Source organism: Salvia splendens, chromosome 6, assembly GCF_004379255.2.
Source record: "Salvia splendens isolate huo1 chromosome 6, SspV2, whole genome shotgun sequence".
Classification (NCBI taxonomy): Eukaryota; Viridiplantae; Streptophyta; class Magnoliopsida; order Lamiales; family Lamiaceae; genus Salvia; species Salvia splendens.
Genome location: NC_056037.1, coordinates 29,502,937 through 29,518,767, shown reverse-complemented (window position 1 = coordinate 29,518,767; position 15,831 = coordinate 29,502,937). Strand labels below are relative to the sequence as shown.

The 15,831-nt window shown below is 37.8% G+C and overlaps 1 protein-coding gene across 1 annotated transcript; it reads right to left on the bottom strand.

Moving 5' to 3' along the window:
- Positions 1–1,784: 1,784 nt before the first annotated feature.
- LOC121809076 (amino acid transporter AVT1J-like) lies at positions 1,785–6,638 on the bottom strand. The gene is made up of 3 exons (XM_042209628.1): positions 6,488–6,638; positions 2,388–2,986; positions 1,785–2,306 (listed from the first exon to the last, which is right to left on the bottom strand). The coding sequence occupies exons 1-3, from the start codon at positions 6,636–6,638 to the stop codon at positions 1,785–1,787; spliced, it is 1,272 nt and encodes a 423-aa protein (XP_042065562.1).
- Between the last annotated feature and the right edge of the window lie 9,193 nt (positions 6,639–15,831).

Below are 15,831 nucleotides of genomic sequence, written 5' to 3'. Positions count from 1 at the left end.
TAGTCACAAGTATTGGGGTGCATTCGAAATTTCCGGGAGTTTATGGGGTCAGTTTTATAATTCAGCAAATCTGGGGTGATATTTAATATGGTGGGGTCTGTTTTCTAATATACCATAATTTTGGGGATTAAAGTATGAGAGTGAAGAGATGTTAGGGTTCGGTTTTAAACAACCAAACCCTTTACCTCCTTGATTCGCCGCCACCATCGTTTCACTCCCAGTTCGTTCGGCGAGGTTTCCAGCGCTTCGTACGCCGCCGCCACCGGATTGGCCCTCTTGGCGGTTCTCTCCAACACCGCCGGTTGTTTCCCTCTGAACCCCGACATCTGTCTGTCGGTGCTGGCCCTCTCCGCTTACTCCAACGGCGAATTTCGCCTTTTGCCTCTCCTCCCACCACTCCGGTTTCCCATGTGTGTTTTTGTCTTCCACAGTAGGAGCACCATAGTTTGGAGGTGTCGGGTCGGTGGTTCCCCGGTCGGCCTGTGGCTGAGGTGGCTGCGGGGCGTTGCGGTGGCCCGCTCCAGTCTGTGCGGTGTGGTGCCCCATTCCAATGCGGCGGTCGATTGCTCTGTGCAGCCAATCCGTGGCCGATTTCCCCAAATGATGAATCGGCTTTGTCGCCATCGGCATCTACGATGGGTATGCCGGATTTTGGTAGCATGACCCGACGTCGAGCCGCTTCCGTCTTCACCCACCCGTAGGCCGCTTCTACTGATGGGTAGGGCTCCTCCTTTAGTATCTCTCGCCTTATTGGGTCGTATTCTTGATTCAATCCCGTCAAGAATTTGATAAAGCGTTTCTCGTTTGAGTGCACTCTGTACTGGTCGATCCCCTTATCGCAGCATGTTACGGGTTGCTTCTGGCATCTGTCGATGTTGATCCACAATCTGTGGATCCTTCGGTAATACGTTTCTAAATCCATATCTCTTTGTCTGATTGAAATAACTTTCTCTTCCAAATCATAAATCAAATACTTATCTGCCTTGTTTTCGTATGTCACGGCGAGGCTCTCCCACAACGCCTTTGATGTTTGGTGGTGCGCAAAGTCGGAGATGATGTCGTTTTCGATGTTGTCTACGATCCACGAGAATACGATGAGATCGTTTTCTTCCCACTCCTCGAACCCCTTACACCCGGGGTTTGGAGGTTCATTCCGGATGTAAGTATAGGCTCCTCTGCCGCCTATCTTAACCTTCATTAGCCGAGACCATAGTGGGTAGTTCCTCCCGTTTAATTTGAACGCCACCATGATACTCTTGCTGTTCCTCAATCTTTTGGTTTCGTCTGGGGTGATTTTCTTTTCGTCCTCTGTATTTGTTTCTGACATGGTAAGGTTTGATTTCTGGATTTGATCTTGGCTAAAACAGGGTCGGGATTGATATTTGGCTGTGATGAAAGTTTTCTGAGCCTAGGATCGGCTTTGCTGCTCTAGTACTATGAAGAATTGGGTTCAATCGTTCATTCTTATTCATTGTTTAATGTACAAGATCATATACCTTTATATAGGCTACAAACTCACAACTTAAGGTAATCCTAATTTACATTCATTGCATATCAATCTATCTATGGTAAGCTAGGATTGCATATCAATTATGTACCAATCTACTGATTTCTTTCCTACAACACCCATAACACAACTTTATTCATTCACTTTAAGCTAGAAGACTAAAGAAGTTATAATTACATTTTCACCTTCATCACATAATATTCTTAAGATTGCTAACTGAAATAATCAACTTATATTCTTTATAGTGAATACAAGATCATCAGATTTCAAAACACAATCAATGTGAAATCAAATTGTTCAAAATCTCCAACAAAGCTGTATAAGTACCAACTACAAGCACAACAACACCAACCACCACAATCCCACACAACACAATCAACTCGCTCCCGATTCGGATATAAATCCCCGAGATCTTCATATAGCACAAGCAAGGCAGTATGATTGAAGCCGTGACGCTTAGAAACGCCCCCACCAGTGACATCAGATACCCAAAGAAAGGCACAACCATGGCCACAAAGATCGTGCTCGCCACCAATGCGGTCCTAATCAATATGCTCCACCGCATGCTACGCCCCGCCAAGAATCGCCTCTCGAGAGATTTCACAATTGGACGCGACATCAAAGCATATTTAGCCAACGGATTGACCAACGTAGTGTAGATGGCAACTTTGGAGCTGACCAGGTTAGTAGGGAGATTCAACGTCACTTGAGACTGCACCTCTGACCCGAACATCAGATACCCTAGGACAGCCATTGAAGCATAGCTCGTTGTGCAAACAAGAAAACATACGAGCAGAACCTGCAACCATCATATATGTCAAGATCAATGACAAAACTACTACCGTTGTTGGCGCCAAAACTAATTATTTCATCACATAACCTTGGAAAACTGCTTTTGGTTCCTCATGGAAGTGTACATCGTCGGGAAAACTGGATGCGCGCAATAGCAAAATGCATAAAGGCTAATCGCGGTAGGGATTCCTCTGCTCTGGAACAGAGTAACCTGCTCCTGAAATCCGATGCCATCAAAAACAGCACACCACAGAACAGAAGCGATGAGCAAAAAGGAAGCGACTACTCCAGTGGCGGATATGTAAGATAGAACGACCATGTTGTCTAGCCACACAGTAGGTAGCAAGATGAGTCCGATGATCAGAACAAACGCCTGCTTCCCGGTTACAAAATCCCCTACTCCAACAGCCGGAAATAAATTTTGTAGATTATCGCCTTCGAGGATAACAAAACCGGTTGCCACAAGATACAACTCCACGTTCGTTGTTACTGCTACGAACATCCTCCCATATGATCCGAATGCTCGCTCCCCTATATCGGGATAGCTTCGGATGTTTGTGTCCAAGTCCATGCATCTTTTGATCAGTAGAGATGTGTAGAATGTGCAACCAGCAATGAGGAAGAGTAGTATCAAGCTAAGCCATCCGCCTGATGACAGTGCATAAGGAACTGATAGTATTCCTACACCTGAAAAAAAATTAAAATATAGGTCAAAATTCGTAAATCAGATTATTCAATAAAATTTGGATGTTATGAATTTTGACCTAGAGGGTTAAAGGACTAGAGCAAATGGCTACGAATATTGGCACCTAGCTTAGAGAATTAGAACTAATTACTACGAACTATAACAGATTATAGACATGATAAATATTTTTTAATTCTATTAAAAGATCATCAAATGATCAATCTATTGTTATTTTGCTTGTCTTGGAAAAATAAGCAAACTATTTTTATTTTTATGTTTATTACTGTATAATACTCTCTCTGTCCGCCATTAGGAGTCTCATTTATTAACGTCACGAGTTTTAAGAAATGTTAAAAAAAGTTAGTGGAATAGGGGTCCCACTTGTATATATTAGTATTAAATGAAATGTGAGTGAAATGAGTTATTGGAATGTAAGACCCATTATCATTTATGATAAAAGTGAACCAGAATTACTATTCACGGACGGACTAAAATGAAAAAACGGGACTCCTATTCGCGGACGGAGGGAGTAGTAGTTAGTAGTACCTCCTTTGTCCACGATTTAAAGAACCATTTTCTCATTTTATGATGTTCATGATTTAAAAGTCTAGTTACTTTATTATATTTTTGGTATGCAGACCCCACATTCTACTAATTTTTTTTTCACTCACAATCTAGTAGTAATAAAACTAATACCTACTCTGTCCACCATTTAAAGAGGCATTTTGACTCGACACGAGTTTTAAAAAATTGCTTGACTTTGTGTGAAATAGTTTTTTTATATTAGTTTTATAATGAATTGTGAGTGTAAAAGTTAGTTGGATGTGGCGTCCATATACCAAAAATGGAAAAAAGAAAATAGTTCTTTAAATCGTAGACAATCAAAAAAATGACAAAATGACTCCTCAAATGGTGGACATATGGGGTAATAAAAACGAGACTCACATTCCCACTAACCCCTTTCTTTAATTTTCGTCACAAAGTCTAATAATTTTGTAAAATCTATACCTAGTTAAAATGACTCTTTAAATGATGGAGGAATGAGTATCTTCCAAAAATTTGACATTAGCTAGAATTCAAAAAATAAAACCCCACCAAGATTTTTTTTCCTTCCATAGAATATTTTCTTATAAGATCAGTTTATTTTTAATAAAAGCCTGAAGAACCACGTACTTTGTAACACATGTGAATGAGAGTGGATCACCTACTCCATAACTCCTACTCCACGCTCACAATAAAATAAAATAATATTATAAAATTTATAAACATGAGCAATGTTAATACATGTCCAATTTAATGATTGATTGTCTAATACATGTACGCGTTACCATAGTGTCGATAACGCTACATAGACTAAAGGGGTGTACGTTTTGCAAGATTATATCCGAGATTATATATATTGTGTTTATTTTTTAGAATTAATCCCACAATTCAATCCTAGATGGATAATCATGGGATAAATAGTCATAGCTAACTCCCTTATACTAAAATAATCTCACAACTCAATACTAGATTATATCTTGTTATTATTTTATCTTAGAAACCGAACACCACCCAAGTAAATAAAATTAATACTTCTATTTAAATTGCAAATTACTATTATCTCCTTTTCGGTTGATTCACACTTTTTTCGAATAAAAGTAAAGGGTTCAAAACATGAATGATGAGCACAAGTTACTCCGTTACCAAAAGTAGTAAAAAAATGAGAGTGTCAATTAATTAGGAACAGACGAAAAAGAAAATTGGTATCAACTAATAGGGGACGGAGGGAGTTATACATACGTATATATTTTTTAAAAATATCATCAGACATCCTTAGACATTGATATAATATTATTGAAAGTATTTCTGCATTTTTTTTAAAACTTTTTTGATCTAAAATATTCCCAAACTATAAGAATTATTTAGTTATATCTTTTATATGAGAGAAAAACCGTCACCACACTTGGTACATTTAATTCTGTTATAAGTATTTTCTAAGAGAAATGAATGAACTAAAATGACTATTCTCTTGCACATAAAAAAAATACTCCAGAAATAATTATTGTAGCCTATAAGATATTTTGATCCAAAAAAAATGCAAATATTTTTCCAGTGTTCTTATATTAGTGTTCAATAACATCTAATAATTTTAAGAAATAAAAACTACAGATGATATTAGTGCAATATTCATGAACTAAAATTACCATTATCACCTAAAGTTTGTGATTGTCATGACATGAACGTAATTAAAAATATATATGTGTTATGTATGACACAGCACATCCATCCTACTCAAATGGATAAATGAAAGGTTAGAGATAAGAGTGTCAGAATTTACTATTATGCAAATTTTGCTAATCCATGTATTTCATATAGATGTTAATTAAACAGAGTTAGTTGTATACTTTCGAAATTAAAGGACAAAACGGCTGCCACCAATATACTTACGGAACAGTTTACAGTTTAATAGGATAAATAACTTATCTATCTTAAATTTATAATATAAAATAATAAATAATAATTTAAAATATATGCTTCTATTTTATTTACTTTTCCTAACTTGCTACTTCATAATATAAAATTGGGCATATGCGTTGAAGCTACAAACTTAAACCGCAGTACTAATATTTTACTCGGTATAATATACTAGCATCTAAAATTGAGAATATATAATTGAGTAACAATAAATAATAAAATATAGCTAAATTTTGGTTCGTCCCACATTTTATAATCTAAAAAATAAATTCTGAAAATATTTATTTTTTTCAATTATCCAATCCTTCTCAGGAAAATTATGTGTTGGTATGGTAGTGAGTTTAAAATACGTTCATTTCGAACTTAATTGGATGTTTTCGTTTTGTCTAACCTCGTTGTATTAATGTGTTTTAAATTGACTGTCACGTCAATATACGATAAGCGAAAAATGGAAGGATGGCAGAATCGAAAATTTTTCAACCTTCGTGATTTATTTTTTGGATTTTGAATAATATGAGAAGACCAAGAATTTGACAGTTATTAAAAATGAATCACCCAACCTTTAAAAGTTTATATAAAAGGGGGATTACCCACACTTATAAAGATAAGATAAGATCATTACTAAGCTAATGTAAGACATGATCTAAGGATTTTAACACGACCCGTACGTGTGGGCCAGAATAAACACCAGACTTCCACATGTAGGAAAGACAAGGGAAGAGATAAAAAGAACCATCATCGATGTGGCCCGAAATGAACATTGGACTTCCACGTGTGAGATAGATAAGAAAAAAAACTATCATCGACTTGGGGGCCCCTGTGATATCATATTATAAATGGGTCATATTCACCCCCTTAAAAGGGTTCATAAGAGGAAAAGGTTATCCATAGATGAGATATGATCATCGCCTAGTCGATATGAAATAGAATTTAAAGATTTTTAGCACGCCTCCGCATGTGTGGGCCGAATGAACATCGGACTTTCACACATGGAATAGACAAGACCAAAGATAATAGAACCATCATTGATTTTAGTAGTAAAAAACCTGATAGAGCATTAACGCCGTTGAAGCAGGTTTTGAAGAAAGATGTTGACCCCAAACCGGAGTTGTGGCGGCGGAGTTGGTGTTGGTGAGCATTATCTGCCAACAATGGTATTCCGATCGACAGGTCGTCGCCGTCTGCTGCAGCCTTCATCGGAAACAGCTGCCTATTTAGGTTAGCAAATTTTCTATTTTTTTATTTTTTATAATATTATGTTATGTGCGAATGGATACGCATTTATAGAAACAAAACGTGGAAGAGTGAAAGTGAGGAAGAAGAAAGAAAGGGTCGATTTTGGACTTCACGCCTAATAAAAAAATTCGGCCCAATTATTAAAATTAGTCTTGTTTGTAATGCCTCAATTTTTTATATGCTAATGGAATGATGTGATGGGCATATCGTAACGAAAATGGTTGATTTTTATTATTCATTTCAGAATATAAGAAGATACTAATAAAAATTAAGTTGAAAAATATCATTATTTAACTACTTGATTAATTGATTTAGGTGAACGGTACAGTTGTACACAGATTTTCTTCTATTTTGTAATGATCCATTAATTAAAATAAATAGTATAGGGAAAGATGGAGAATTATTTTTTATACTTGTGATGGACATGGACTATTAATTAAAATAAGTAGTATATGGCTAATTAAGATGGAGTATTAATTTGTTATACGGATTTAGTTACATGCGTTTATAATTAAAATTTACAAGAATAAAGATTGGTGCCCAAATATTAATAGTCTTAGAATAAATTTATATATATCGAATTAGGGTTGGTGCAAAACTAGATTTAATATATCATAAATTTTAATAACATTTCTAATACATGAACAGTATATACATTTGTGTATGTTAGCCCAGAAGTAGAATAATTGAATTCGGTAATACGTAATATTGTCTTTAAATTTATTTTTATAATAGAAAATAATACTAATATATATATTTTCAATATCATTATACTTTCAGTCACTATGTACACACATAATTCCATGTATTATGTAGTGCTTTTTTTTATCAGTAGTTCAAATTTGTGAAGAAAAAATGAATAAAGAATATGTCAAAACATATTAAACGGGATATTCCCACTAAGAGAGAAGATTACAGAATAATTGATTGATTCAATTACGTAATGTCCTAGAATAGATTGATTACATTAATGGTATTTTCCATAGATAGGGAAGAGTCTTCCCTATATATTAAGGGGTTGTAAATCATTGTAAATCAATCAAGCAATACACAAACATCTTCTACTCACAATTCTTTCGCCAATATGATCTGTATCGCCTCTCTCGATTACCATGTTTAAGATGGTATCAGAGCAGGTTTATTCGAGCTTGAGACTCAGAGCATGTCATCATAGTCTCGAGTACATTCCTCGACCTTTTGAACCCTGCAAAATAGCCAACAAACAGGATGTCAGAATCCGAATCCGAAACCTCCCCAAACACAAACCGCCCCATAACTCTTTCTGCTGAACAATTTGCAGAATTCTTGAGACTAAGTATGTCTCAAAACTCTCCAAAACAACAACCCCAAGCCGAACCCCAACCAGAATCGTTGGGCGATGTAAACCTGAAAACCAAGCTCGATGGGTAGAACTACCCCCTATGGCGAAACTGATGGGACGGGCCATCGGCGCAAAGGGTTTGACATCTCACATATCCGGAGTTTCAAAACCCCCTCCACCGACCGACCCGAACTACACAAGATGGCAGCAGCGAGATCACTGTTGTTTCAACTGGATCATCAACAACATCGACGTCAGCCTCGTGAATGAGGTCTCCCAATACGAAACGACCCAAGATCTATGGGAAAACCTGGCCGTTACGTACTGAAGCGGCGCCGATCCATTCCAAATTTCAGACCTGCACAGACAAGCATACGAGATGAGACAAGGAAATCTGTCGTTGGAAAATGTATGGCAGAAATTCCAAGACTTATGGATCTCCATTGACAGCAGAGACCCAAATCCGATGGACACACCGTCCTCCATGAAAAATACAATCAAAATGCCCAACGACATAGGCTGTATCAATTCATATGGGCGCTAGACGACCGATATGACAAGATCAAACGGGAGATCCTGAACATGGACCCCATTCCAACAGCCAGAAAAGCCTTCGGATTGGTCAGACGGGAGTCCGTCAATGAAAAACTGATGAATCCAAAGTCAAAAGAGTCTGGAATCGGGGTCGGCCTTGCAACTTTCGACCGAAGTCGAGTCCACTCCGCCCAGAATGCCCTAAATCAGCCACCACCATCCAAACCCTACCGGCGATACAAGGACAAGAGCAAATTGGTGTGCAATCACTGTGGGGGTAAAAAGCACATGAAAGAAACGTGCTTTCACCTCCACGGGTTCCCAGAATGGTGGGAGGAAATGAAGAAGGCCCGCCAACAGAAAAACGCTCACCAGAACAACGGCGGAGGGAGAACGGCATCAGCCGTGACAATCGGGGACCGAGCCACCTACTCCGATATACCGGGGGCGGAGTCGGTCCACCGATGGCAATGGAGGCGACAACAAAAACAAGGCGACGGCGGAGGAGAAAGCCGTGGCCTCAACATCGATTGCAAGAGTATGGTGAGAAGGTAAAGTGACGGGAGAAGCCACCACCGGCGACAGGCGACGGACAGCGGCGGCTAGGGTTCCCACTGGAGAAAACCCAACGGCGAGGGTTCCCGAATTGAAGGCGGTTAGGGTTCCCGAAGTGAAGGGAAAAATTCCCTTAAAAATGCCCAACTTTCATCAATCCAAAACCAACCCCCCCCCCAAAACCTAAAACCCCGTTCTGAACCCCCTCACTTCCAGAAATTGCCAAATGACCCCCGAAACCAAAATGCCTTCCAGAAACTACCCCATAACTCCCAAATATTACGTACTCACCCCAGAAACCAAAAACCGCCCAACATCCATCCCCTGGAAAATTGGATATTACATTCCGAACCCCACACAGCAAAAACCTTACAAATTGCACCCCAAACTTCTAAAAAATTCAACACCCTACCTTCTATACCATGTAAAAATTCCTTTGATACCTTAGCTTGTTCCTCTATGTCCCAAGCAGGTCCAAAAGATACTCACTAGATTTTTGATTGCGGGGCAACAGACACAATGTCGTTCGATGCTTCTGATTTTCTAGCCATCTCAAAATCCACTAAATCCTATGTCCAAACTGCCAGTGGGAACCTAGCTCGAGTCCGCGGGGCCGGAACAATCAATATTTCGCCCACTTTACGCATGTCTAACTGTCTTTTTGTACCATCATTATCGCATAAGCTCCTATCTATCAGTCAAGTGACTAAAGAGCTTCATTGTAAATTACTAATGCAGCCTCAATTTTGCATGCTACAGGATATCAAGACGGGGAGGATAGTTGGGCGTGGCACTGAGCGCCGTGGACTGTACTATGTGGACAAGATAACCCAACAGAGTGTCGCATTGCTGACTCACGGACCGACAGACAGGCAGGCTTGGCTTTGGCATCGTCGGTTAGGACACCCGTCCATAGGATATCTTCGCATGCTTTACCCTAAATTAGTTACTTCTATTAATTCCTTTCATTGTGAAACTTGTCTGTTGGCAAAAAGCCACAGACACACTTTTAAGTTGAACAATACTAGAATGAAAATTCTGTTTGCTTTGATACATTCTGATGTTTGGGGCCCTACACCTATTATTGGGGGACAAGGTTTTCGCTATTTTGTGCTATTCATTGATGATTATTCTCGCATGACTTGGATTTATTTTTTGAAAAATAAGTCTGACGTTTTTGAAAAATTCACTGAATTCTATACCCTTATCCAAGCCCAGTATAAACAAAAAATTCAGACCCTTAGGTCAGATAACAGGGGGGAGAGGAGGGGGGGGGGGGAATTTGTCAATACAAAAATGCAGGACTTTTTTCGGGAAAAGGGAATAGGACATCTTATACATACACTCCAGAACAAAACGAGGTCGCAGAAAGGAAAAATCGGTATATCCTTGAAATTACCCGTGCCCTTTTAATTGAATCCAAAATACCCAAATCATTCTGGCCCGAAGCCGTAGCTACTGCGGTCTACCTTATGAACCGCTTGCCCACTGGGATTCTAGAATTCAAATCTCCCTTAGACCTTTTTCCAAACGGTTCGAGCTGCCATCGTCCCTATCCTTGGAACCTAGGGTGTTCGGGTGTACATTCTTCGTTCATATCCCTAAACACGAACGTACCAAATTTTCCCCATGTGCTCTCAAATGTGTCTTTGTTGGTTATGGAAAAAATCAGAAAGGCTATAGATATTATGACCCAACCACTAGGCACATACACACCACCATGAATTGCGACTTTGTGGAAGGCGAGTATTTCTATAGCCAATCTAGTAGTCAGGGGAGACACAACCTTCAGATGATCATCCGAACAGTGACCTACTAAATTGGCTACCTACACCCATACCTGGTCCAGGGAAAATCCACTCAGGGGGAGTTACAGTCAAGCCCTGTCACAAATGTTGGTCCAATAGAGGAGGTTAACGGCACCATCGGGCCGTCAAATCCTATAATACAGAACGAGGAGCAAAGTCACATTGACCAAACATCAACCCTGTCTTCAATTCCTGAGGTAAATAGTTCAAATATTGATGATAGTATACCCTCAGAGAATACTATTGTTGATAGGAACAATGGAGCTGAATGTGAAACTAGTGGCGGATATGGAGATACGGAACAACCGTACGAGCTACCACTAAGAAGTACAAGAGGAGTTCCTTCTCGGAGATACTCACCAGAATGGAAAGGAAAAAAGGCCAAGTATGCAGTAGCAAATATCGCACACGGACAGCTATCAGAAATGGCCCGAGCATTCGAAGCTGCCCTGTATGAGGAGGATGAAATTCCACAATAATTCGAAGAGACATCAAGACATAAACATTGGAGAGAAGCTATGAAGAAGGAGATAGATGCCCTCATAAAAAAGGGAACATAGGAGAAGTGCACATTACCCAACGGAAAGAAGTCGGTCTGATGTCGATGGATTTTCACCATCAAAAGAAGAGCAGATGGTTCGATCGAGATATACAAGGCGAGACTTGTGGCGAAAGGATACACACAAGTGTATGGAATAGATTATGAAGAAACCTTCTCCCCGGTTGCAAAGCTGAACACCGTCCGAGCCTTATTGTCTGTAGCAGCGTGCAAACACTAGCCCCTACACCAGTTTGACGTCACCAATGCCTTTCTTCATGGAGAATTAGAAGAAAATAAGGAAGTCTATATGGAAGTGCCTCCAAGATTTTCGGCAAAATTCGGAATATGCCAAGTGTGTTGTCTAAGGAAAACACTATACGGGCTAAAGTAATCCCCAAGAGTCTGGTTTGGAAGGTTTTGCCAGGCAATGGTTAAACAAGGGTTCAAACAAAGTCATTCAGATCACACACTTTTCACGAAGAAAAGGGGAAACAAGATAACTTGTCTGATCATCTACGTGGACGACATGATCATCACTGGGGATGACAGTGAGGAAATTCAAAACCTGAGAGAGAACCTATTCAAGGAATTTGAGATGAAAGATCTAGGAGCATTGAAGTATTTCCTTGGAATTGAAGTGTTGAGATCCAGACACGGGATATTTCTGAGGCAGAAAAAGTATGTCCTAGATTTGTTGGCAGAAACAAGCTTATTGGAGTGCAAGCCGGCAGAAGCTCCCATGATCCCAAACCACGATTAAAGATAGATGAAGGAGCTGATCTTGCAGATCGAGAACGGTATCATCAACTAGTAGAAAAGCTTATCTACTTATCTCACACTCGGCCAAGCATTACTTATGCAGATGGCATAGTTAGCCAGTTCATGCACCGACCACAGGCTGACCACATGGAAGTAGCCTTAAGGATCGTCCGATATCTGAAAGGAACTGTGGGCTATGGAGTGTTCCTAGCCAAGAGAGAAAATCTGGAGATTGACGGATACACTGATGCTGATTGGGCAAGCAATCCCGTCGATAGGAAGTCCACAGGGGGCTACTTCACCTTTGTTGGAGGCAATCTTGTCACGTGGAGAAGCAAGAAGTAGAAGGTGGTGTCCTTATCTAGTGCTGAAGCAGAGTTCAGAGGAATCAAGAGTGGACTTATAGAAATCATGTGGTTAAGGAGGTTGTTAACAGAAATTGGCTACCCACCTGTACGGAAGAGTCGATTATTCTGTGACAACAATGCAGCAATCAGTATCTCAGAGAATCCGATGCAACACGACAAAACTAAACATGTGGAAGTCGACCGACACTTCATTAAAGAAAATCTCAAGGCAGGCACCATTGAGTTCCCATTTGTACGTTCTGAAGAACAGTTAGCGGACATCTTGACCAAAGCTGTCCATCCAAAATCCTTCAAGGAGATTTTGGGCAAGTTGAGTATCGGGGATACCGTTGCTCAACTTGAGGGAGAGTGTCAAAACATATCAAACGTGATATTCCCACCAAGAGAGAAGATTACAAAATAATTGATTGATTCAATAACATAATGTCCTAGAATAGATTGATTACATTACTGGTATTTTCCATAGATAGGGAAGAGTCTTCCCTATATATTAAGGGGCTATAAATCATTGTAAATTAATCAAGCAATACACAAACATCTTCTACTCACAATTCTTTCGCCAATATGATCTGCATCGCCTCTCTCGATTACCATCTTTAAGAGAATAGGCTGATCAGTTGAAATTTCATAGAACAAACCTAATGAAAAATGTATTCCTTAAAAATAGAAATACTCAATGTTACAAAATATAGTAAATATTCCTTGAAAAAAAACCCTGTAATATAATGTAATTCCAATAGCTAGTCATAGACTTATAGAGAGCCTACCATCATATAACGCCTCGTAATACAAAAATAATAAACACAATATAAAAATTTATAATGGCTAAGTTTCATACATTTATTATAAAATTTTAATCAGTATAGCTTTAATAGAAATATATTTAATAAACAATGTACTAAACATGCATTAATAAATTTCTTAATGAATACATTCGAGAAGAGACTATTTAATCATAAATTGTTACACTTTCACCAGAAAAAAATTAATATTTTTATTAAATTATTAATACATATTATAATGACAGTTTGGCAGAAAAGATATAATATGATTTTTTTTTGCCAAACAACTCAAAAATAAATGAGTTATCAACTTTAAGATAAATTTAGAATAATAGGATAGGGTAGCTTTAAAATACATGCTATCCTAAGTTTATATCAAAACTAAAGTTAAATATGAATTTTTAGATAAAAAAAATGGATGGTGGAGATCTAGGATTTACGCCGGTAGTAGTCACCTGAGAATAGGGTGTTAAAGGTAAAATGGGTTGATTGATAATTGTCCTATATATGCATATAATTCGAGAATACACACATTTTACTGGCATTGCATGTATTGTACTTAACCACTTAACACATTACATACGTTGTACTTAAGGCATTGCATATACTACACTAGGAGCACAAATACAATACAATTGTTCGTAAATTTGAATACATAACAATATTACAATTCTTTTGGTATTACATACATATACTTTAGCCATTACATGCAGTATATTTAGGGCATTACATACAACTGCTTGTATATTCAAAAATATATTTAAACAACATTACAATTTTTTTGACATTAGTACATTGAACTTAGGGCATTATGTACATTTGCATATGCCACCATAGCAATGCAACTAAGAGCATTAATCTGTAAGTCATTATTAAAAAAAAACTACTACTACAAATTATAATTTCGTGCAATTTGTTTTTCATCAGAATGTTTGCAATTGAAATTTCGTTAGAATTCTCGTAAAATTATCTTTAATTTTATTTGAAAAATAATAAATATTTAAGTTGTTAATTAATCTCGGATTAGTATTCAAATACAGTCAAAATCGAGCGTATTGGCGTTGACCATCAAGTTTTGACCGCTCCTTAAAAAGGACGAGTTTGGGAACGTTTTCGTTTGTTTTTTATTCGAATATAAAAAAACAAATGTTTTGGACCAACTTCGTAAAATGGTCATATGTTTAGGATAAAAATTGACTTTACTCTAAAGTTAAGTTTTAAGGGTGTTTTTAGATATTTTTAAGGATTGACTTTGATTTCTTAATTTACCCCTACTACATAAAATAAATTATATAGATTTGCACGTGATTGATCATCCAAATCTAACCGTTCTAGTTTTTTTTGATGCATTGAGAAAGGCTCAAAACCGTAAAAGGCGAGCAGAGGTCCAATGTACACAGGAAGACTCAAAAGCAAGCAAAAACAACAGAGAAAAAACTAACACAAGAAGACCTATAAACCACAAACTAGAACCAAAGTAACCAAGCAACAACACCCCAAAGACGCAGCCAAAGAGAAAAGAGGAGCTAGAAAAGTCAAACCCCGAGCTTCACCACGCAACAAGCCTACAACTTTTAATTACCGTTCCAACCTCTGATATTTATCAAATCTTCTGTTGATGAGGTGAGTGAGAGTGCAAACCTTGGGCACCAATTCCTAATCCACGAGTGAAGGCGCAAGATTAACATTTTCTTCTCGAAGTCCCAATTTGGTTCAAAACCTTGAAATATCATTTTATTCCGATTAAACCAAATCGACCATGATATCATGTAAAATAAAGAGATCCACAACTTTATGTCAAACTTGCGGAAAGGAGTGCCCAACCAAGAGAGGAAGCATGCTACTGGTTCTTTGAGTAAGCAAAATGATAAATTCCACCTGTTGCAGCAGTAGTACCATAGACTACTAGAGACTCTGCAGCTGAAGAAAATGTGTTCTAAGGTCTCCGGTTTAATCTTAATTTAGTGATAAGAATAAGTTTTGATATGCTTCATTTCCTATAATAATAATATTATGTCTATTTACAATTAATATTAATTATATAAGACATAATTATTATCTTATTGCATAATAGTATGGTTTTCAAGAATCATTATAATTACATAAAAATGTGATATTAAATTCCACAAAATGCAACGTAAATAATAGAGAAAGAGTAAAGGTCAATTTTGGTCATAAAAATATGATTAAAATACGAATTTGATCCAAAACATTCACTTTTTGAAAAACAGATCCATAATAAAATAAAAATATCGACGAAATAGTCCTTTTTTATGGTTCCATCAAAAAACTAATGGTCAACGCTAACTGCATAGTGGCATGCCTGTTAGTTTTTTTACAGAATCGTCAAGAAAGGACCACTTCGACAAAGATTTCATTTGTTATGGACCTGTTTTTCAAAAAATGAATGTTTTAGATTAAATTCATATTTTGATCATATATTTAGATAAAAATTGACATTACTCAATGAAGAATCACTATTCTTA